The sequence below is a fragment of the Sciurus carolinensis genome, chromosome 15, assembly GCF_902686445.1.
Source record: "Sciurus carolinensis chromosome 15, mSciCar1.2, whole genome shotgun sequence".
NCBI lineage: Eukaryota > Metazoa > Chordata > Mammalia > Rodentia > Sciuridae > Sciurus > Sciurus carolinensis.
In genome coordinates, this window is record NC_062227.1 from 68,473,857 (window position 1) to 68,497,454 (window position 23,598).

At 37.2% G+C, this 23,598-nt stretch overlaps 1 protein-coding gene across 1 annotated transcript in view; it reads left to right on the plus strand.

Moving 5' to 3' along the window:
• Phlpp1 (PH domain and leucine rich repeat protein phosphatase 1) overlaps window positions 1-23,598 on the plus strand; it is a 215,675-nt gene that overhangs the window by 115,412 nt on the left and 76,665 nt on the right. The window contains exon 4 of the mRNA XM_047526484.1: window positions 11,469-11,635. Within this exon, the coding sequence (XP_047382440.1) occupies window positions 11,469-11,635 (167 nt within the window). The remainder of the gene's footprint in view (window positions 1-11,468; window positions 11,636-23,598) is intronic.

Below are 23,598 nucleotides of genomic sequence, written 5' to 3' on the forward strand. Positions count from 1 at the left end.
ACATACTTTTCATATATAACTTACATATATAGTGTGAAGGCTATTTTATATAACATTTGGTGTGCTTGCCTTTTTTGGCTCTAAGCATCACATAAGGACGGTGTGTAATTTTGCACTTATGGCATCATATTGGCACTCAAAAATTTTCGGATTTTGAAGCATTTTAGATTTCAGATTAGGGATGCTCAACCTATACTATTTCTAAAAGCCCCCCCCCACCCCCATTGTATTAGTTCTCTTCTGTAGAGGAAAGGAAAAGGCATCACATGACCTCTTCCAGGAGCCTCACACCGGGCCAGTTTGGGTTATGACATGTGAGGGTCAACCCCGTGTTATCAAGCCAGGCCGCATCAGGGCTCCCCTCAGGTTGATCAGCAGCTGACATGCTGGCTGTTGCAGGTGACTGTCACTGTCACTGTTATCTCTTTTGCTGTGTAATTCTCAGCCATAATATTTTAATTCTAGGCCATAGAAAAAGAGAGTCACTGCCATGAAAGTCAGGGCTTCCTTTCATACACATGCACTTAAAGATCATATGAAATGATGATAGTAAGATATAAAGTTGAACTTTTGGATTCATGTGCTTAAAAATAGTGTTTTACTGTCCAATGTGAACTCAAAGAACATCCCACTGGCCTCTTAAGTCAAGTGATTCTAGTATAATAGGACTGAGATAGATTCGTGTCATTAGAGGTAGTTGCTAGGGAACCATTGGTATGACTTTGTCATTTTTTATATATATTTTGCCTCTTGAAGTGTAGTTTAGAGAGCCTGCTTCTTTTTGTCAAAATGGTCTGTCATTTGTCCCTTAGGAATTGTGCTGTAGTTTGTTACATTGGTCCTATAATAGTAAGAGGTTTTGTTCTCAGTACCCATTCTACTGAGGAGTCCAGGGCTTTTCTGGAAGCCCTTATTACTTCATATTTTATACCCATTTGTTAGATAAAGAATAAAGGACAGTCCACCAAGTGTACAGGGGAATCTGTAGTGGAACTAAGGGTCTAAGTATTAGATTTACACTTACAAAATGTGACCTCTATCTTGAGAAGATTGCTTTTGTACCAAGTCTGTAGTGATAGTGTGATAAAAGATAAGAAATACAGTATAGGGAATATTTGGGTATAGGAAGATTAAGGAGGAAAGGAGCAAGCTGAGTCTTGAAGGCTCAATAGGAGTTCAACATGAATACAAGAGAGGAAATTTCATTTCAGGGTGAGGTAAAATATGTGCAAAGGCAAAAACTGTGTAAAATGTGAAGACACGATCATGTCACAGATGTCTGAGCAGTATGAAAAAGAGATAAAAAATGAGTGCTAGATAAATTGAAAGAGTACTGATCAGTATAGATTGTTTCCTACTGGTTCCATGTCTTTTTCTTGTGGAAATTCGATCAAGTTACCAAATATTACAATTAACTTGCCAATTGACTTTGTTAAGTAAAAATTAATACTGTGGAGCCTTTCTTTATTACAGATATAATAGGAATTTATGGAACTTAGACATAAAGGAACTTAGAAATTCTACTTTGAATTTAGGCTAAAGATGAAATATCTTGGGTTACATTAAATCTTAGTTTTGTTAAACATAAAACTGGTTGTTAGGAGGAGTGAACAGTCTCTCTATAGTTACAATTATGCTTCATTTCCTCCTGTCCCATTTCTACGTTGCTCATTCTCATTCAGACTGTTGCTTCTGAAATCCTAGTTTTCCTGAAAAAGAGACTTTCACTTCAGTTCTAAGTTATTTCAGTTTAAAACTTCATAATCTTATTTCCTCCAAAGTTTTATGATTTGGTTTTATATAATGAGGACACCTCATGAGTCATTAGCTTACCATCTCATGACAAAGAAGCATGGACTTGTAGAGCAGCATCTGTTTGTGTATTTAGGCTTTTACCATTTTAAACTCACCCCTTATTCCTGGGCCTGCCTTCCTCCTGTCGGCTCAGCCCTTCCTACTTTCCTTCTCCAGCTGTGTTGGAATTAGCAGAGCTGTTGCTACTCCTGCCCAACAGGGAGATGGAGAGAGGAAAGACAGCAAGAGAACACACTTTTTCCTTTGTGCCAGGCACTAGTCTAGGGTCCACTTGGACTGTCAACATCTCAGCAAATGAAAATGTGTTCCTCATGTTCCTAGTGGAACTCTGGAAATAGTTCCCCAAAAACATTATTAAAGAAGGTTGATTGGAATCTGTACTACTATAATTAGTATTTTAAAATACACATGGATTTTGGCTATGCCATCTTTAATAGAGTACATTCTAGGTTTCAAACTAGGAACTTACAGCTGTACTTTAAAGTTACGATAACATTATAAGATTAAGAAGGGCCCTTGTAAGGTAGTTGCTAAGAAGGTAACATTAATTGTAGTTCTCTGAAATAATTGCCCTAATGATAGTTTGGCATTTCTTTTGTAAGCATTCTTTAACCTTGAGGTCTAGTCATCATCAGGTGGCTCTTAGTTCACTGACTTAAAATTTAGAATTTAAAAATGACCTTGTAGACTCCTAGACACCCACTTTCCCACTGCCCCCATGTCTATAGTGTTTCACATGTCTACAGTGTCTTTAGATAAGACAGTTATTTCTCATAAGTGAGCTGAAGTCTTTATTTCTGTAACTTCCACTCAGTGAACCTGTTTTCCTTTCTGAAATAAATAACAAAAGATAATTCTGTTCTTTCTTCTATCTGATAACCTCTAAATATTGCAGTTATTGATCATATTAAATGATGAACAAAGTATATTTAAGGAATCTGAGGTGCCTTCCGAGTCATCCAAGTCAGATTAAATTGGTTTCAGTGTTGAGGGAACTATTGTTGTCTGTTTCTTTGAAAACTGGTCAAATATTCATATATCAGAAACTTAATAAATATGATTAATCATGTATCTGTATATGGACATGTTATATTTTGAAGTTGAATCTTTTTAACCTGAGGGTTGTAAGGTTAGAAAATTCTTAAAAGTGTTGGGTGCAGTGGCACATGCCTGTAATCCTAATGGCTCAGGAGGCTGAGGCAGGAGGATTGTGAGTTCAAAGCCAGCCTCAGCAAACAGGTGCTAAGCACCTCAGTGAGACCCTGTCTCTAAATAAAATACAGAATAGGGCTGCGGTTGTAGTTCAGTGGTTGAGTGCCCCCAAGTTCAAACCCCAGTACCCCCTGCACCCCCCCAAAAAAGAATCCTTAAAAATTTAGTTTCTACATAAACTTAATTATATTGAATCCCCAGTATTTTAATCCAGAGTATTGTAAAATAGGGAAAAGTGGAATAATTAACAAAAGAACCTGTGAACTCTGTATATTACACACACTGGACCTTAGGTATAAGACTTAGAACTTAAACATCAATTTTGTTTTTATTTCAAATACATTTGTAATGTGTATGTACATGTATATTTGTGTGCATTGAAGTCAAAAGTTAGAATGTAAGTTTTTTGTGGTTTGTTCCTCCTTGTCAAGCAGGTACCACCGATGGAGGAACACTGCCATGACTTTGAGAAACATTCTCAGGTAGTAACAGTCTCAAGACATTGTTTACGCATATTTTGCCAATAAGGAAGTGAGGAAGGAACTCTGGGTTCAGATTTGATCTCCACCCAAGCCAAGCTCTATTTTTTTTGTTTTACTGAGAAGCACAATGGGGTTTATGTGTGTGGAGCGGAGATAACTTAGATTGACACTGCTCGTGATTTTGGAAGGCTGTTGGCGCCGTTTCCAGTGACCCTACTCAGTTGCCTCTGACTTGCAAAGAGTGAGGTGCCAGGTCCCATTTTCATCTTAGGCTACACAGGGAGCTCAGTGGACAAACACAGCTGGAGTGTCTTTGAATTCATGGCCCATTTTTATATGTGACGGGGACTGACTCCTTGTTGGTAGCTGGTACTGTGGGCAGGGAGCTCTGAGGTCTGTGTTCTTTGCCGTACGTGTGCTTTCATTGCACTCTTGCACAGACATTATTGAATTATAGTTTAGATGTGCATGTCAAGAGGCTAAGCCTTTGAAGATAAAGATTGCATCTCAAGTAATAGTTGTGCCTCAGTACCAGGTACAGTGTCTGGCTCATGAAGAACAAATGATGGAAACAAGCTTTGAGCAGTTTGCCCAGGGTAGCCTGATAGCATGAGGATGCCGACCTCTCATCCACCTCCTTGTTCATGCCCTGGCAGAGAGAGATGGGAATGCCTAATTAGAACTCTTAGTTGTATTTCTCTGTATTGGTTTTTCTCTTTTGTTCTAGTCTGGTACTTGAACAATGGCCCCAGTGTTTTGTTTCTTCTCTAGCTTGCAACTGTATTTCAATTGGTACCTTATAGCTCTCATCTTTTTTTTTTTTTTTTAATATACCTTTATTTTATTTTTTTATATGTGGTGATTAGAATTGAACCCAGAGCCACACAAATGCTAGGCAAGTGCTCTCCCACTGAGCCACAACCCCAGCCCAGTGGTTCTTCATCTTAAAAGCATACCTTCCTCCAAATGCACTTGCCTTTATAGAATCTCATCTCTAATTTTTGCCTATTATTGATAGCCACTCCAGATTTCCTATTGTTTGTCTTCATTGATTTGCCATTTCATTGCTTCTGATAACTTAGAATATTGTGTAAATTTGCATATTTTCTTCCTGACATTTCCTCCTCTATCATTTAACCTTTTAAGAAAAAGCAGTGTAAGATAAATGAGATGTCATTGAGAAAAGGCCTATGGTCAAAATAAGGCATTTCTGCAGAATTTTTTTTAAATGATTGCATTTTGTGGAATAATGGGAATTAAATTTTTTATTAAAATTGAAGGTTCTTTTGTTGATAAGGATAAAGTTGAAAATAAGTAAAGTTGTTAGAATGCTTAACTGATAGAGTAATAAACTGTATTCCAAAAATATATTCTCTCCCTTCATGCTTTCTCAAAGTATTTTGAGGGTGTGGAGAATGAGAATTAAAACTAGGTCAGTTGAGGTTAAGGACTGTTTACAGAAGTCTAGTGAATTCTCCAGAAACTGTCCTTTCAGCCAGGGTCATAATTTCCCAAGCCACTAAAGGTTGGACCAGAGCAATTAATGACTCATGATGCCAGTTCACAGCAATCTTTTACTTTATACAAGCAGAATTATTTGTGCTATTTCAGCTGCTTTGATCAGGCTCTCAGAGTCATTTTTCTTAACTTCAAGCATTCTGTGCACATAAAAAGGGTACGTACAGAGGGGACAAAATATCACATGAATGTTAGGCGAACTTTCCCTTGCCTTAGAAAGACTATTGTCCCCTAAGTGAGCCATCAAGCATAATGTGAGTAATGCAGAGTGTAAGTGCTTTTGCAGGGGAAAGTGACAGTTTTGAAAGCATGGGGGAGATATGTTAGGGAGAGGACGGATAGGTGTGTTTAGAAATGTGCCTCAGCTAGACTCCGAGAATAAAAATTGTGAGCACAAGTGGTCCTAAGCATACACAAAAAATGACTTAGGAAATTGTCAGGCAGAGTAGTATGTTAAGAAAATGTGTAAAAGCCTTTTAAGCAATCTGAAACTTCTATTGTTTGTATTTTTACAGTGTTCTTTGGGGAAAATATTTTGAGACCTAATGAACCTTTCCCCGGTGTGTGTTTCCAAATCATTTGGGAAGGAAAACAACCTAATCAGGTTTGGGGATTCATGTTCGTATTGATATATCTCCTAAAGCTTGTAGGTTCATGAGGGGAAAGTCCCATTTAATCAACTAAGGTATTGGCTTTAAATTTTTCATTGTAATTGTTAATATAGACTAGAACTAATTTCCCAATCTATAGTTACTTTGAACTGATATAAAACTTGAATATATTCGTATGTAGTTCGTGCTGGTCTTCGTTGGATTGTGCTTTATCTGTGTAACTGCTCAAGGTAGCAAGAGCAGTGGCCAGTATACTATAGTTTTTTGTTGTTGTTTTATCTTATAGATCTTTATTCCTTGTAGCTGTAGATGTTGGTTTAGGGATACTTGGTCTACAGAACTTTTCCTTATTATTTAAAATAGGAGAAGTTATTTTTAGTGTGGCAGCTTGTTGAGTTGACCAGGCATGTATTCTTTATTCCACTTACGACATGAGGAAACTGAAGGACAGGTAGATGAAGTAACTTGTCCAAAGCTGCGTACCTCATGAGTACTAGGATTGTCTCTACATGTCCTTCTTATTGTCAAGTCCATTCTCGGGCCTTGACTCTGTGTCAACTACTGTCTTGATGTTTGTGGATATGATAGAAATACAATAGCTTTTGCCAGAGCATCCCCTCACTACCTCTAGTCTTGGGGGTTGAACCCAGGACTTCATGCAAGCAAGCAGTCTATTACAGAGCTATATCCCTAGCCTGCCAAGGATTTTATATTCCAATTGTGAGGCCCTCTTAAAGTCCCTTCTGTAACAAAGATTTGAGGCATTTCCCACATTTGCCATTTTCTTTGTTTCCAAAGTTGTGTAACCCTCTGCACTTTTTCCTGTAACCTTTAAAGGGTTGGTTAGGTGTTTACTGTTTGAGGACATTGCTGCTACCCAGTTGGACAAGCCATGTGAGGTTGCAGTGTGCAGAGCCCATGATCTCGAGGAACGATGGCCCCATCTGGCTTTGCATTTCTGGGAAATTGTGTTTGGTCAGCAGATGGTCCCTTTTGCTTCTCTTGAAGAGGACTCATTGTCACCACCTTGTCTTTATTCTTAAGGCTTAAGCTTTTCCTAGGGTCTGCTTTCCCTTGCTGTAGTCATGTTATTTTGCATGAGAGCTAGAGGCTCCCCCTTTCTGTGAGATCTGAGATGCATTCTAGTCCCTGATCTGATGGTGTGGAGTTGATAGTTAAGGCTCTCTTGTTCATACTCTGGTCCTATGCCTCTTTAGCCACATGGCCTTAGGCTCACTCACTCTCACTCAATTTAACCTTTGTCTCTGAGACAGGGAAAGTCCTCACTATGCTGAGCTGTTTATGTATTTAAAGTCTGTCACAAGGGAAGCACTTTCTGAATGTTGACTTTCTGAATGTTGTTACTACTACTTGCGAGGGGGGAAGCTAGGTTGATAAAGGCTGCTGGCTCTGATGAGGTGTATCCAGGTGGCTTTCTTACTAATATTTATTATTTATGTAGGTCTGCCTTATTTTGAGAAGGATCTTAGTTTTAATAGCTGCGGTGTAGGAGGGCCACAGCTTCTTTGGCAAGTCTAGCTGATAGTTTTCTCGTTTGGGAATCGAGTGAACCTTCCAGCAAGAGTGCTTTCCTTTCTTTGTAGTAGAGGCCTAATGTGCCCAGGTTGGTCTGGGTTGAAGCACTTACATCTCCTGCTCTGGCTTCAGGGCATGGGGTGAGGCAGAATCACAGCTTATAGTAGTCTTTGTGGTCACCTTGGCAGCTCTGCACCAGGACTGTCACGATACATTGAATTTATGTTCTCACTTTAGATTTTACTACTTCTGCCGTGGTTCCCACAAGACTGCTCTTGCTGGTTGTAGCCTTGTTGATGGCACTTCCTCCCCCTGCTCCAGCAGAAACAGCTTGTGGTACAGAATGAAGAAAGGAGCAGATACAACTTGACATTTAATCATTTTCTCTTAGGTATCCCAAAGGGAGTATTTAGTATGATGCTTCAGATGAAATACAATTTGTCTTCAGAGTAGTCTCCTGGTGAAAGTGTTCTAGATAGGCTAGAGGAAACCTGGTGAGAAAGGAAGGAGTTGTGAAGTAGTCTACTGACCCTTCTTCCAGCAGGTGCCTCCTGAGGGTCCCACCAAGGGCTAAGCTTGGATTTTTCTCAGTGAACAAAATAGGAAAATCCTGACCTTACAGAGTATGTGGTGTATAGAGACAGATGAAGTTATGCAGTATGTTGGTGATCATGTCAGAACCTTTCCCTGTTTCCTATTTTGCTCACATTAAAAGGTAGACTCATAACAGTGGCCTAAAGGGCACCCCTGGATCTGCTGCTGACCCCTCCCCGTTACTTTTCTGACCTTATTGTCGGTCATTGCTCCTTCATTCTAACTGGTCTTCGTGTTCTGTGGACATGCCAGACCCACTCCTATTTTAGGACCCTTATTCTGGCTACTTCCTCTTCCTGGAATATTCTTATAAATAAAAATTTCAGCTACCTCGTCTTGTCTGAAAAGTGACCCTTTCAGTAGTGATTACCCTGACCGCCTATTTAAATTGCAGTTTACCACCTTCCCAACAATCCTGACCTCCTTTCCTGTGCTGTTTTATTTTCTCATATAATACTTACCGATTTTTAACATAGTTTTTTTGTGAAGTGAGTTTAATGGGGGCAGGGCCCTTCATTTTGTTTACTGAATCGTGTCAAGTGCCTACCTAGGACGGTAATTGGTGCATGGTAGATATTCAGTGAACATGAGTGAATGGAATGGAAGTTACCATGGAAAAATTAAAGGATTGTTATTAGTTTCCTATGACTGCTTAAACAACTTAACAAAATCCTGGTGACATAAAAGAACAAAAATTTATTCTCTTACATTTCAGGAGGCCAGGAGTTCAAAATAAAGATGTCTTAGGGCCTTGCTCTCTCTAAAGGCTCAAGGGGAGCCTTTTTCTAGCTTCTCTTGGCTCCGACTGTCCTCTGGCTTTTAGTCACATCATTTCTGTTTCTGCTTTTGTGGTCATGTCACCTTTTCCTCTTTTATCTCAAACCCCTCTCCTCTCTGGTATATGAGGACACATGGATTTATATTTCGGGCTCACCTGGATAATCCAGGTTAATCACCCTCCTCTCAAGATCCTTAACTTAATCACATATTTTGGCATATGAGGTAAATTTACTCTTTTGCTGTGTAAGATAATATTCAGATTCTAGGGATTAGAATGTGGATATGTGTTTTGGGGGCCATTGTTTGCCTCCTATTAAGGGTTAAGGGAGTGTTTTGGTTGTAGAAGGAAGAATATTCCAGGTGTACCACACAGTAGAAACTGAAACAGCAGAAGGAAAGTCAGAAGACTGCTCTCATCTGTTTTTTTTCCCCTCAAATTAAGTACTCACACGAGAGTACAAAAAATGATACCATGATTTCCATGTGCTGGCCTCCCCAGTTGTTAATATCTCCGTGTAGTTGCTTCATATCTTCTGTTGCCCCTCTAATAAGGAAGCAAGCACTAGAGATAAACTTGAAATCTCTTGTTTTCCCTTTCCCTCTCTGCCCGTCTAGAAGCTGTCATTAATTTGGTATATGACCAATCTATGATTTTATAGCTTCACTATTCTTGTATACTTTATGGAGTTGTGTATTTAAAATGTTTTTTTGGAAGTGGTATTATATGTAGCATGTTGTAACTTTTTCTTTGTCAGTTCATGCCTTTTTAAAAAAAAATCAATTCAGATTGATACACACAGATCCAGTTTATTTTACTGTGACTCTGTGTGGCAGACTCTCTCTCTCTGCTCTGACTTCAGAATATATAAATCCCAGAGAAGTCTCTGACAGACCTGGCTTGAGTCCCCTGCTGACACCTGTTTGATCAGTCTGTGGCTTCAGCAGATGGGGCAGTAGGGTTGCTCAACTTTCCCTGTAGCCAGAGGATCAACATCCTTTGCAACTCCCCTCAGGATCCCATTTATGTGGACCATTACAGGAAAAAGCAGATAAAGGATTTGGGGCATACAAAAACTCAGTTTTCTACCTGAACTTCAAGGTAGGCTTGGACATGATCTGCCCAGGAAGCTTCCCTGAGCTCAGATCATGTTCTGTGCCTCTGCATTTTCTATTATTGTAAGAGTTACCATTTGGTATCTTAATTTCCCTCTCTTCTTGATGCGTAATCATTCAGGGTAGAGACTTCCTTGTTTTATGATGCACCTCAGGAAATACAAGGGCTGGCACACCTTTAGATGCTCAGCACATATTTTTGAATGAATGATTCCACTGATTAGAACTTTCAGCTCCATTTCCTATTCACAAGTTCCTGTCCATTTCTTGTGAGCAGGAATTCTCTCTGGCTCTAGTGCTTTTGCATCTGCCTTTTAGGTTCATTAAAATTCTGGTTCTTTTCACATCTTTCAGCTTATGTGAGTGGTTTGATCTGTTTGGGATTTCTTATTTAATGGTGAAAATTCAAGGAAAGATGAAATAAGTTGCTGAAATACAAACCCAGACCATCTCTCTAAAATCATTTGAGATGAGCCCTGCCTAGGCTTGTTCTTACCAGCTTTCATGTGTGCACAGTAATTTCTTTTTAAAATATCAGAAGAGTATATTATGTAAATTCTGAATCCATTTTTAGTACCAGGAAAACCTGAATTCCAATGGATATAAAATGGGAATGGTTCTGTTTTGTAATAGAAGTAGTCGTAATACATTGAATGTTTTTTCCATGACAGGGAGGTAGAACTAGGAACCATCTTTATCCCTGTTATACAGACAAGAAAACTGGAGTTCAGAGAGATCAGTGATCTGCTCACCTTAGCTCAGCTCACAGATGGTGCTGGGATGTGAATCCACACACTCTTGAGTCCAGAGACACACACACCTCAGGACCATGTTCTACTTATTTGTGATTAGGAAAAAGAAACCTAGGGTTTGGTAACAGAAAAGGACACTGAGTAGACCACAGATAAGAAGTGAAGTTTCTGCCATAAATCTTCGGCAGAGAACGGAGGAGAGTCAAATAAAGGCTTAGAACTATATTCTTATGACTTGTGAAGAGAGAAAGGGTCACGATGTATGGAAATGGGCTGAAATCATTGCTTTAATGAAACCTAGGATTGTATTGCTCAGAACATTTGAAGAAAACATTTAAGAAAGGTAGGTAACCCAATGCATTTTCTGTTTATGCATGTAAGTTGGTCTGTAATAGTCCTGGGATCCTGGCTGTGGTAGGGTCATTAACTAGGAAGGTGTAAACATTTAGATATAAAATAAGTTTTACATAGAATACCTACATGAAGCAAAGCACAATTAATTTGTAAGCATCACACTGATTTTGTAGCATAAGAGCCTGAGAATTTTGTAGCAGGCAGATGATGGAATCTGTGTGACACAATATATTATTATTATGATGCATACAAAACCATTGATACTACTTTTCTTTATTTGTACTGTTTTAAATCAGTATATGTAAGGGCTTTCTAAAGTTCAGTTTAGATTTTTTTAGTGTCTGTCACTTAACTTTATGAACTTTTGTATCAGTTTGTTCCGAATTCTCTCACTGTGGATATTTTCAGGAACAATATTTCTATTTTGGAGGAGGTAGTGAAATCACTAAACCTAATAGGGTAATCTGTGTTCTTTGGAACCCTCCTCGTCTATGGTATGTTACTGTGAGCACCTTCCAGCAAGGACACTGTTTTCTGCTTTTATAGTACTTGACTTAGTTCTATGCTAAGTGAATACTGTTGGTTTGGATTATTGGATTAACAGTGCTCCTTGCACAGTGTCATCTGTTTCTGTCCATAGAAAGTAGTCTTAGGATAAGTAGATAGTATTAATATTAAGTTGTATTTTTATCCCCCTCTAGGTTGCATCCCAGCGCATCAGCTCAGTAGACCTCTCATGTTGTAGCCTGGAACATCTCCCTGCCAACCTCTTCTACAGCCAAGACCTCACTCATCTTAATTTAAAACAAAACTTCCTAAGGCAAAATCCCAACCTCCCAGCTGCTAGGGGACTCGGTGAACTGCAAAGGTGAGTCTGCAGAAATCTGGGCTTTGGAGGAGCTGCTGGTGGTTTTCTCTTGAATATTCTGACTAAAAAAATATAGTGTATAAACTTCCTCTTTTAGAGGACAAGAATAATGGACTTTGTTGACTACCAAGGATATTATTTACCAATTCTCATTGTAAAAATTTTTGCAAGGTTCCTCCCTTTGAAATGAACTGAATAGATTTATATAAGAACATTTAAAATCACCTTTATTCCACAAGTCAGTAGCCTTTAGTGTGTTTCTTCTAATTTCAGGAATTTGTTTGGCTTAAATTCTTTCAAAATTTATAGATGGTCAGTTTTTTTTTCTATGAAGAGACATTACCTTAGAAATTTAAGAACCATGTTTTAAATCCATTATTAGTGTATAGATTTCAAGAGTCACATATGTTAAATAAATAGAATCTGCTCCTTTATAACTAGAGAGAAAGGACTTATTTGCATGTCTCTAAAACATATTTAGGAATTTATCGTATTCATTTCCTGTCCTTTTAGGAGCAGTGATCAGTCTTGATTCTATGGTAAATTAAACACCTGATACCTACGTATTTGTTGCAAATATGTGAGACTATACCTGCAAAAGAATACAACTCTTTTAAATAAAGAGTTAAATAAAGAGTGGAAGGTTCATTTGTTTTTAAGTGACTGATAAGATTAGAGATTAAACTATGATAATTAACCACTGCGATGTGCTTATGGTTTCTAACACCTAGAAAAAGCAATCTAATAATTGCTTATTATAGAACTTTTGTATAAAATTGGAAAATAGAGTATTTTAACTGTCTTTTCAGGTAATTGTATTCTTATTTGATACTATACCAAAATTTGACAAGTGGTCATTTCTTAAATGTTAGGTCCAATATAGAATCGTAAAACTCCATCAGTCAATTTTTATAGTTCTTTAAGATCCACTGGACTGTCTTGCGTTTCGCATGAATTTTTACTCATGGGTCATTTCATTACATTAGGTATTGGTCGTTTGGAAAATACTGGTTTGTTGTATAATACAGATGTTCCAAATGTTAGCACATTTAATACTCAATTTCAAGAAGTCACTTTTCTTAATATCACCACTGCTCTAATAAGAAAAATCTTTAAGTATTGGGAAGTTGTCATATGTCCTGCAGAAACAAGTTTTCCAAAAGTTTAAGTTGAAAGCTTGAAGGCTACCAGTGACAACAGGTACCATCAGTTTTTTCTGAAGCAGTTGTCTCACTTCACTTTTGAGAAAGTATCTGCCAGATAGCCATGTATGAATAATGATGGTTTGTCAGTTGTTCTTTCAAGTAAAAATAGTATTCCATGAAGATAGTTACTAGTTTGGCTCCCAAATCATCATGTAGGTGTTTTCCTTGAGATAATTATCATATTTTGGTATCCACTAGAAGTGCTTTACAAGTACTAATAATTTTATGACCCAGAAAATTAAAAAGATGCACTCATCCCTGCATTATCAAGGACATTCTTAAGTAAAAGTGGCATTACAAATTTTTTAAAGGGTATTTTTATAGTGATTGCCTAGCAGGTTAAGTACAGTGACACCTGGGGCAGTTTGTTACTGCAGTGAACTAATTACATAGACAGTAAAGACTCCAGTAAGGATATTGTGCTCAAGTGATTCCTTATTGTTCCTGTAGCTGATGGAGACTTATGAAATCAAACTGCCACAGAATTTTTGATTTTAGGTTTTTATATGTCTTATATAATGATATTAATATTGGCACTGGAACTTCTATAATAATATTAATAGTTTTCTTGCTGAAGGGTACATCATTATTCAGTCAGTTTTGAGGTTTAAAATTATTTTGGGCTATTTTTGTGTATTTCTTAGAAGTATAGACTTTGGCATTTCTTTTCTTTTCTTTTTTTTGGTGCTGGGGATTGAACCCAGGGCCTTGTGCTTGTGAGGCACTCTACCAACTGAGCTCTAGCCCCAGCTGCAGACTTTGGCATTTCTATTACAGAAAATTAGGAACTTTTCATTATACCACAGGATCCTGTTGTCTTAGAGCAAAAAGGACATTAGAATTCATCCAAACTAATGTTTCCTTTTTAGGGATGTGACCTTATTGGGGGTGTGTGTTAAATGCTAAATTCAGGTTAGCAGTTATCTCTCAGAAGGAGATAGGAAGCTGGGATTAGAGAATGATTTGAAGAGGTTTTGATTTTATCTGTAATGTTTTGTTCTTTAAGAAGAAAAAGAAGTTACAGGCAAATATGGCAAAAATGTTAATATTTGAAAAAACGGAATAGTGGATATTTGATCATTGTTGTTTTCTACATTTTTTCTATTTGAATGTTTCATAATCCAGAAATTAAAATCTATAGATTTAAATGTTTCTTAACCACATAAAGGAGTATGGTGCTCCTAAAGAACCAGTAGTATATCTTCCCACTGGAAAGATATGTTGGGTATTGACCTGGCTTCAGTAAGATTCAAGTCCTGCCTCACCTGTTAATTCTTTTAGTCACCTAATTGAACCCCTGTATCTGTAATCTTTTGATACAGGTAACTCTGTAACTTTGAATCTAACTGCTTTATCTGTGATTCTGTCTCTACCTTTGGAACCTCTCCGTTTCTCTTCTACTCCCCACTTCCTACTACACACTCAGTTTCCCCCATTGCCGTAATAACCTCCCTTCTCAGCCCTCAGCTGGACTCCTGTAATTCTTTGAGAATAACTATTTTGTTGTTATTTCCCCACTGTAGTCCAGCCACTGTTTTTCTTGTCTATTGTTTTGTACATTTCTTGGTTTTATTTGGTATTTTGAGAAGTTTATGCTTTTTTCTCCATTTAAGTAATATAATATGTAGTTTTTTTTTAGATCTTAATAAACAACAAAGATTTTATAATAAGAAATAGTTGCCCAAAGCTCCAGAGCATCCTCCACCCAAGTCCTGTTCCCCAGGCAGCCGCTTTTGAGTCATTTGGCTCTTTCCCTTCATTTTTCTAAATATTATACATATATTACAATGTTTTGATTTTAAATTGGACATTATATTTTGACTCGTTCCCATAGAAGATAAGGATTTGGCTCTTTTATGTTGTCTCATACCCTCTCTCCCATGCACAAACGTCTCCTTTCCCTCTCCTCTCAATATGCAGGTATTGATTTTTACTACTTCTGTTGTAAAGAACGTGGAGCAGTTATTCGCAGTGAGGTCCTTACGTGCAGGGACACATTTCTTTCTTGTGCTGGCTTCAGAGCCATCTCTTTCTCTTGCTTACTTTTTCCTAGTATTTGTCCTTCTGACAGAGCTCTAGCATTCTTATACATACCTTTTTTCTTGGAGGCTTCCTCTATCTGGAGTCTATGTAGGAACTTGTTCTTTTTGCCTCGTACATAGCAAAGTCAGTTTGTGAATCTTTTCTCTAGGGTGTGTCAGTTTTACTTGAGAGAATCCTTTGGTCTTCTGCCTGAATGATATATGCCAAGATTCAGGGAACTGAGGGAGAAAGAGCTGGAATCTCAAGGTTTAGTGAGATTTATTTTTGTTTAATCTCCCTGTTTTCAGAGTCCTCCCTCCATCCCCCCATTTTCCTGTGCCTAATGACTTTTCTCTCTGATTCACTTTATTCTAGGGAATAAATATTCCTGCTAGTATTGGGGAGAGAATCTGCAGGCTGTTAACTCCTCCTTATGTAGCCTTTTGAAAATATTTTTGTTATAACAAATACAGAAAAATCACTTGGAGGAGTATACAACTTTGGTGGATTTCCACCATGTGCATACCTCCATGTGACCAGTTCCCATATTGACAACCAAGAGTATTACCAGAACCCCAGAAACCTTCCTTGAGCCCCTTCTTTGTCCCAGTATTGCTCACTCTTCCGGCTTCTGACACCTCAGTCATTTTACCTGTTCTTATACTTGGTATAAATAGATCCCATGATATGTGCTTGTGTCTAGCTTCTTTCCTTCCTTTTTAAAAAGCAAATCATTGTTGCCATCTATGTACTGTTTGCTTTTACTGTATAGTGTGTTACATAAAGCATGACTTTAATTCATTATAGGTGGAAGTTTCACAAGGCAACAAAAGTGTCTATTTTGTCATTTTTGTTGTTTTAAGCAGAGGGAGGTAGTCTTAGAGAACTTGGTATATGGGGTCTAAGGAACTGGTGAAGCTGCTGTTGTGTAGCCCTTCAGAAAAAAATCAGGACTTTTAGATTAATTTCTTTTCACCACGTTAGATTACTGTAAGGTGCTTGTCTTTCACCCCATTGTCCGAGATTGATGTTATTGATATTTTTGTTGACATTTTCAATGTAATAAGTGTCTAATAAATACTATATACTTGTATATATAATGCATATATTCAATGCTGGGAATTGCAATTACAATATATATTTAAGGAACTTATATTTATACTTGAAAAATGATTAGTGTGCCTTTTAAATGTTCATATAGTTAGTGTGATGATTTTGAGATATGCCATATGTTTAATTGCCTATATATATATATATGTATGAGTCGGGAACTTAATACTAATAAATCTGTAGTGTGTGTTTCATAGGGAGCACATTAGAGAGCTACCAAAGTATAATTTAATTCTGTGTTTTCACCTAAGTCTCAAGAAATTAATGTTTAAATTAGTATCAGGGTAAATTTCCAGAGAGAAATGCCAAGTATAGTGCAGTTATAAAAGATAGGAGTTCTGAAACTTTTTGTCTTAAGCACATACTCCCTTAATTTTTCTCCTTACTGCAAATTTTCACCTTAAACAAATGATCTATTTTGACAGAACATTTAACTTGGTATTTGCACCAGCATTCTAAATCTGGAAAGACAGCCTGCTGATGGACACACACAGGTCAGCAGTTTTAGAGGGGAAACGTTGTTCTTGGAACAACCACTGTTTGTTTTTCCTTTATTGGCATTGGAACTCTTTAAGTTAGTGTTCAAAATATAAAGAGAGGCAAACATCAGAGTAATTTTGGGTGGGTTTAAAACTGGTTTCTTTTCTTACTATATATATCTCACTAATAACTGTAATGTATTATTTACATCTGTTTTATTAATATATAGTACTTCACTTATATGGCAACTATATTTCCATTTAGGTGACCCAGATGGTCTTAATACAAGATTATTTGCAATAGAGAATGATTTTTAATAAAATAAGTTTTGGGGTAGAGTCAATCAAGTGGACAGCTTTTTGCTGGTTTGAATTTGAGGACTTGAACTTATTTGTGCTGCATTATATTGATGCTTAAACATTTTACTGTGTTGATAAGTTATAGCACTTTTGGGGAGGGGGTGGAAACTGGGGAATAAAACCCGAGGCATCCTAGACAAGCACTCTACCATTGAGCTATATCCCTGACCCTTTTTATCTTGAGACCTGTTTTTAGCTCTTTTTAACTTTATTGCTTTGCTTTTTATCATTTATTTATTTACTTGTACTAAATTTTATTAGTGTTCAACATTTTATCATACTGATAAATTTTACTTTCAATTTTTCAGTTTCTAAATCATTTATTAAAGTTTTACAGGTAGTATCGTTTGCAGCAGCTAGCATTTGTGAGTGCTGGAGAGGGAAAACTTAAACTGTATCCTGTAGGTTTCTCCATCTGGACCTGAGAATTCAATTGACATAAAGCAGATAAACAGGAGAAAAACATACATTTTTTTTTTTTTTACGTCTATGGGAGCCCCTATAGGGAGATGATACCCAAAGAAGTGACAAGAGGGCTGGGGATAAGCTCAGTTAGTAGAGTGCCCGCCTTGCAAGCACAAGGCCCTGGGTTCAATCCCCAGTACCACCAAAAAAAAAAAAAAAAAAAAAAAAAAAAAAGTGACAAGACCTAAGTGCAAATACATTGGGTTGAACAAAGAGAGGTGATTATGAGAAATTAACTAAAATATGTGAGGAGGCCAAAGAGAGGTAACAGTTTTCTTAACAAGCTATGTTTGTGCAGCATTCTCAGTCTTGATTCCCTCTCTCTGGTGATGTTTCTTTCCTCCTGGGAGAGGGAGGGCATCTTTCACATGGGAGCTTGCTTTCTTGCTTTCAGAAAGGAAAGGGGAGGTCAGAGCACTCCTCTTACATCTGCTGTTTTTCTTTAGCTCAAAATAATCCTTATTATAAAGAGGCACATATTGGGGGTGGCATGCTTTGCCATCCTTCATAGGAGATAATAGGTCAGAGAGATCTTTTATTATGATATCTTGCAAAATTTAGAAAGTACAGTACAAAAGATAAACCCAAAAGCAAAGTTTAATACTAATTTGGTTGTGCCTGTTTTTGGTAGCTTAATCCATAGTACTTGGAAAGTTTATCACTTAAGTTGAAGTTAAATGTCTTTTTCTTAGACTGCTTTAACTTACTAGTCACTTTTACCTACCACTTTTAGAGAGAAGCCCATGTTTTAGTAAATACTCAACAAACTGATGATCATTGAAATACGCTTAAATTGCTTAATTCTGTATGTGGGAAGTAAGATAAAGTATAAAATAACTACTTCATAAATAGAAATTGTTACAGTGTTTACTTGGTTTTAATGGTTGCTTGTTGTCATTTCCATCCACTAATTAGGGAAGTTAATCTGCTTTCCTGTTCTTGGGGTTTTTAGGTAAATTGGTACAAAGTAGTACATCTAGAGGGGCCTGGCATTTTCAGGAGTGGAATTATCTTTGTAGGGAGAGTACTAACTTTAGTTTCAGTAAAAATTCGTATCTTGAATGACTTGGAAAATGGTGTTTGAATTATTAATGTTGATTGTTTACCATACGTGGTACTGAACCCCACCACCCGCCAAAGGGATAGATGTACCATCAGCTTTTTAAAACTTTCTTCTTTGAATACTGAATTTTGTTATTGTTTGCTACTAATGTCCCTTAACAGTTTCACAGAATTCTATGCAATAGTTTAAAAAGAGCCCTTTGTTGTATAGAGGTTAGAATGCATAGGGATAGCAGTGTTGCTTTAACGTTTAAACATTTGATGTTACATTTGATTTTTGTCTTAGTGACTTACAGTTGAGATACTCTAAGAGTTGACTTTATTGTCTTTGTTAGTTAGTTTTATCTTTTTATCCTGTTTTCTTTGGTTTGAACTCCTCAAGGGCAGGAATCAGCTCTCCTTTGGAAGTCATTACTATTGCTAGATAGACCATTAAATGTATACACCATTAATGAATGAACAGATGAGTGAATGGTGGTGGGAATTATCATTAGTTGTTCACTCAAGTATGTGTTAAGTATAATCCCTTTCTTTGCAAGAGGTGTTTGTATCAACTTGTAGAAGAAAGTGAGACTCGCCATTTATTATTATTTTTCTCTTTGGTTGAAGGTATAATGAGAAGACAGTGCACTCAGTGAGGCAATTGAGAAAATATTACATGGAAAAGATTTGTAACAAAGGATGACAAGTTAGAAAAGGAGATATTAGGTTTAAAATAGACAGCATAATATTGACTTTCTCAAGGAAAAAAATCTTTGGGTCTGCTCACCATTCTCTAGAAACGCCACACACTCTCTTGCCACTCCTCATATAAGAATGTGCCATCTCTGTGCTCCTGACCACCTGCCAGACCACAGGCCCAACCCACTGAATCCTACCTGCCCTTCAAAGCATATTTGCAGGGACTCCTCTGTTTCTTGAAGCTTCTGGTTGTCACCTCATTCCTTGTGACCTTTTCCTCTTCTGAACTGGTAGCTTTCTTTAGACCTATTCACTTTTCAGTTTTGCCTTTTATGATAAACATCTGAAAATTTCTAAAATTGCTATTTATTGATAAATTTCTTGAGAGTAGGGATGAAACTTTATTATGCTTATATTCCCTCTTCCCACTCCATAATTAGCCCAGGGATGGATGATATTGTGTGTGTGTGTGTGTGTGTGTGTGTGTGTGTGTGTTCAAATGAGTTGGTTTTCCCATCACCAAGGATAATTGAAGGGATGTGTTCATAAAACTTTAAAAAGAAAACTCTCAAAATGTCTTGAGCAATGAAAGGTATATGTAGTACTCAAGTGCCTGTTTCAAGGGGACAGTGGTCATTTAGGATGATTGTTGATCAATCGCATAACAATATCTGGCACTTAGAGGTCAATTTCAATGAAGTTGAGTGTATAAATTGTGTCTTAGATTCTGCACTATACATGAGTATTATGTCACTTAAAATAAGGCAAAAATTACCTTTCGGTCAAGGAGGGAGTGAATTAAAGACTTGAATGAAAGAAGTGCTTTTAGCTCTGACTAGATGTCAAATTTGTTTTAGCTGAAAAGAGTAGGAGAGATGGAAGGGTGGACTTTTTCAAACTGGAGAACAGTGGGAGAGATGGAATGAAGTTGAGTTGGGTGTGTAAGACTGTGGGTGTATTAGAATGAAAGTTATGGAGAAATGAGCAATGAGAAACTCATAATTATGCCTGGCATTTATCAAGTACCTTTCTTTTTAGAAAGGCTCAAATTCCTACATTTTAGTCCCTATAGAGTGGAAAACAAATGACCTTATTTCCTATTCTGTTCTTTTGGGGATCTTGGCATTCTAGAGATAGAAGGTTACTAATGTTAATTATATATTCTTACCAAAAGTTCAGATTTTCAGGTTTATGTGGAAAGAGAGATTTTAGTTGTCGTTTTTATCAGAGAACTATTTACTGGAAATAGTGATAATTCGTCAGTATACTGGAGTGAGAAGAGGCATGCTAAAATATTTTTCAGGTCATTTGCCATACATAGACTGCAGTACTTATGACAAATTTGAGCTTCTCTGAAAATTCTTTCAAATAAATAAATACATAAATAAAATTTTTTTTCTTTTAAAGGTTCTAAATGTATGAGTTGCTCACCACTGAAAAAAGAAAGTTAAATAGTTTGTATAAAAGAAACAAAAAATTCTTAATACAAGTGCTGCTCAGAAAGAACCTTGAAAAGGAATTTCCACTACTGGGCTTTGGTGGGACTTGCCAAATGTTTAAGGAATTTCATAGAATGTATGGAATGTTCTTTTTTCAGTTAACTATTCTTATTACTGCAAGTTCCTTTCTTAACAGCTTTGCTTTTCAGATGGAATTTTGATCCTCTTGGGAAACTTTCCATTTCACAGGATTCCCACTTTCCTTCCCTGAACATTTGATCAAAGGAAAGCCTTCACACAGTTCTGGGGCTCTGAGATCATGTAGCTTTTGGTCTTCTCCTCAGCTTATGCTGCCAACCTCATTTCTGGCAATAATGACCTATTTTCCTCTTCCCTCATACAGTGCATTTTGAAGAGGAGCTCAAGGGGAAACAAAAAGATATATTATCAGCCAAGCTAAATTAAATTATACTTTGCCCTGTTGACTTCTTGAAGTCATTTAAGATGTTCTTTAACTTTTTTCCCACTTAAAAAAATATGAGGGGAAGATGGTGTCTTTTTTAAAAGGCTTGGCTTGATTCCAGTTTGGTTATTGTGTTGCCCCTAGTCCCTTCTTCTGTGGATTTAGTTGAACTCTTTGCTGTGGCCTCTAGCTTTAGGCTCACTCTTCTAAGAGTGTAAAGCTAAGCACAGCACTTCCAGATACTTGCTCTTCTGCATAACTCCTAAGGACAGTGACAAGCACGATATAAGAGGCCTGCGGTTGTCGATGTTGAGGTGTCCTCTTAACTTGGGCTCCAGAGCATGATTAGCATTGCTGATGACTTCTGAAATAATTCTTTGGTAGCTGCAGGGAGAACCCTGATGGACCAGTCACTTTCTTCCTTGTCCCACTCTCTTCTACCTCATGTCAAACACACACATCTGACATCAACATAAATTGTGTAAACTAAAGACCCATGAGGTTTCTGTTTTTTCCTGAGTGACTATAATTTTGAAGTCACTCACCAAGTTCCATAGCAATGGAGCTTTGAATGGGAGGAGTCGCATGCCTGGTGTTATTTCCTGTGGGTGGGTTAGGATGATGCCACTAGAGCTGGCAGGATATTGACGGTGGCCTGTGTGAAAGCAGGGCACACCCATCTCTCCCTTTCTGGTGTTTTTGGATTTAATAATTAAGAAGAGTCCTTAGGGAAAGTCTGACTTTACAAATAATGAAAATTTCCCCCAATTTTAAACTTTCTATCAGAATGCATACTTTCACCCTGCTGCATGAGTGTGTTGCAACAGAGGAGGGGAGGTGTTATTTATATGATACACACACCATGTGTGCTAGGATAGATCCTTTCACTTAGTTCATGGTTTTTTGCAGGTAAATATCAGCGTCTTCATTTTGAGGTGCTCTGTTGTTGGGTTTTAATAACAGTCAAAACACACTATTTTCTTAAAATGCTCCCCTTTCAGTTGCCTGTGAATCTTCTTGTCCTTGTTCCTTCCATTAAAAATAAGTTTTTTCTCCTATAAGCAGAGATATTCTTTTCTCACACTAAGTTTTTATCTTCTGCTTTTTTTCTCAATAGTTCACTTTGGTACGGTTCAGACTCCTTTGTAAGAACTCAGTAAATGTTCAGTGAATGAACGGTTCGATCCCATTTGGAGCACCAGACTTTCATTACACTGAGTAAACTTGTGGGTGTTGCATTTTTTGTTTCACTGTGAGCTATGCCTGGCTCTGTTGTGATGTGGAGCTTAAGTTACTGATGTCTAAGCACGCTTTCATGACATTCTTATTCTCTCTGGCTTTTGCTTGTGCTCACTTTCTCATTTCTTTGGTAATGTGATAGCCTTGATATAGAAGCTCTCTGGTTTTCATTTTTATATATCCTTGAATGACTTGACAGGGGTTTTATTCAAGTATACTGTGTGTGGATTTTGCTTCCTTGCTTTGAGAAGCGGAAGTAGTGATCTATTTTCTGCCTTTTTACAGAAATCATCTTTTTTATGTTGTTATTTTTCCTACTAGATAGTGATTAATAATTAAACATCCCTTCAGTAGTATTGCAATTAAATTGTCTAGCAATGGGCAGATTGGTTGATGAGAAATTGGAAAAATTAGTTATGGATAAAATACACAGTCATCTGAGAGATGTTTAAGTATAATATGTTATCATATTTCTTGTCTTTTAATTCTTATGTTGCCAATTTATAAGAGAATTAGAAAATGTCAAATTTGTGCTGTAGGAGACTTACTATTTTCAGGAATTTAGTTAGTGCAAGGATGCCATAGATGTAGTAAATGCTGTTTCCACATGCTGTCTATGATTTGGAGTGGTTTTCTATACAATGTACTTACTGGATTCCTGGGAGCTTGCCTTTGTATACCTGTCCTATGGGCAATAGCCATTGTATCCAGAGGGCTTCCCTAGCTTCTGGTCTCACATGTAGAAAGTAACCAGAAAGTGCCTCTTTGAGTATTTTAAAAGAATGATTAAAATTTAAATTTCTGTCTTTAGAGAATGCTTTAATTTGCCATTAGATGAATATGACCATTGTCATTATAACCAACACTGAATGTTCTCTGTTTCTTTAGATGTTACTTTGGAAAAATCATATTGTGAAATATTTGGTGCTGGGAATAGAACACAAGGCCCAGAACTTGCAAAGCATCTACTCTTCAACCACTGAGCTATTCCCCTGACATTTAGAAATTTTAGCTTTGGTATTGGCATATATTCTTATTTTTAACATCTGCAGTAATCCTTTTGTTCAAATTTTGATTGAATCCTTTTGTAGCTATGAATTTTACTTTTATCCAAGTAAAATATGTGTGCATTTATTTTTGTTTTCTAGTTGTATGGGAAGATTTCATGCTTATTTCCCTTCCGACAGTCATTCATGGTGATGAGAATTCAGATCAGGTGGTTTCTGTCTATTTTGGCTCCAGTGTTGAAAAACTGGTCCTGTGCATTTTTGTACTGCCAAACCTTCCAGAAGATGATGGCAGGTATCCCCTGGGCGTGAGACTGGTGGATTGCTCAACCCCTGGAACAGAAGGGAATACGTAAATTCGTGTGGATTCGTTTCAGAGGTCTTAGAAAATGGCAGGAAAAGCACCACACCAAGAAACAGAGAAGAGATGA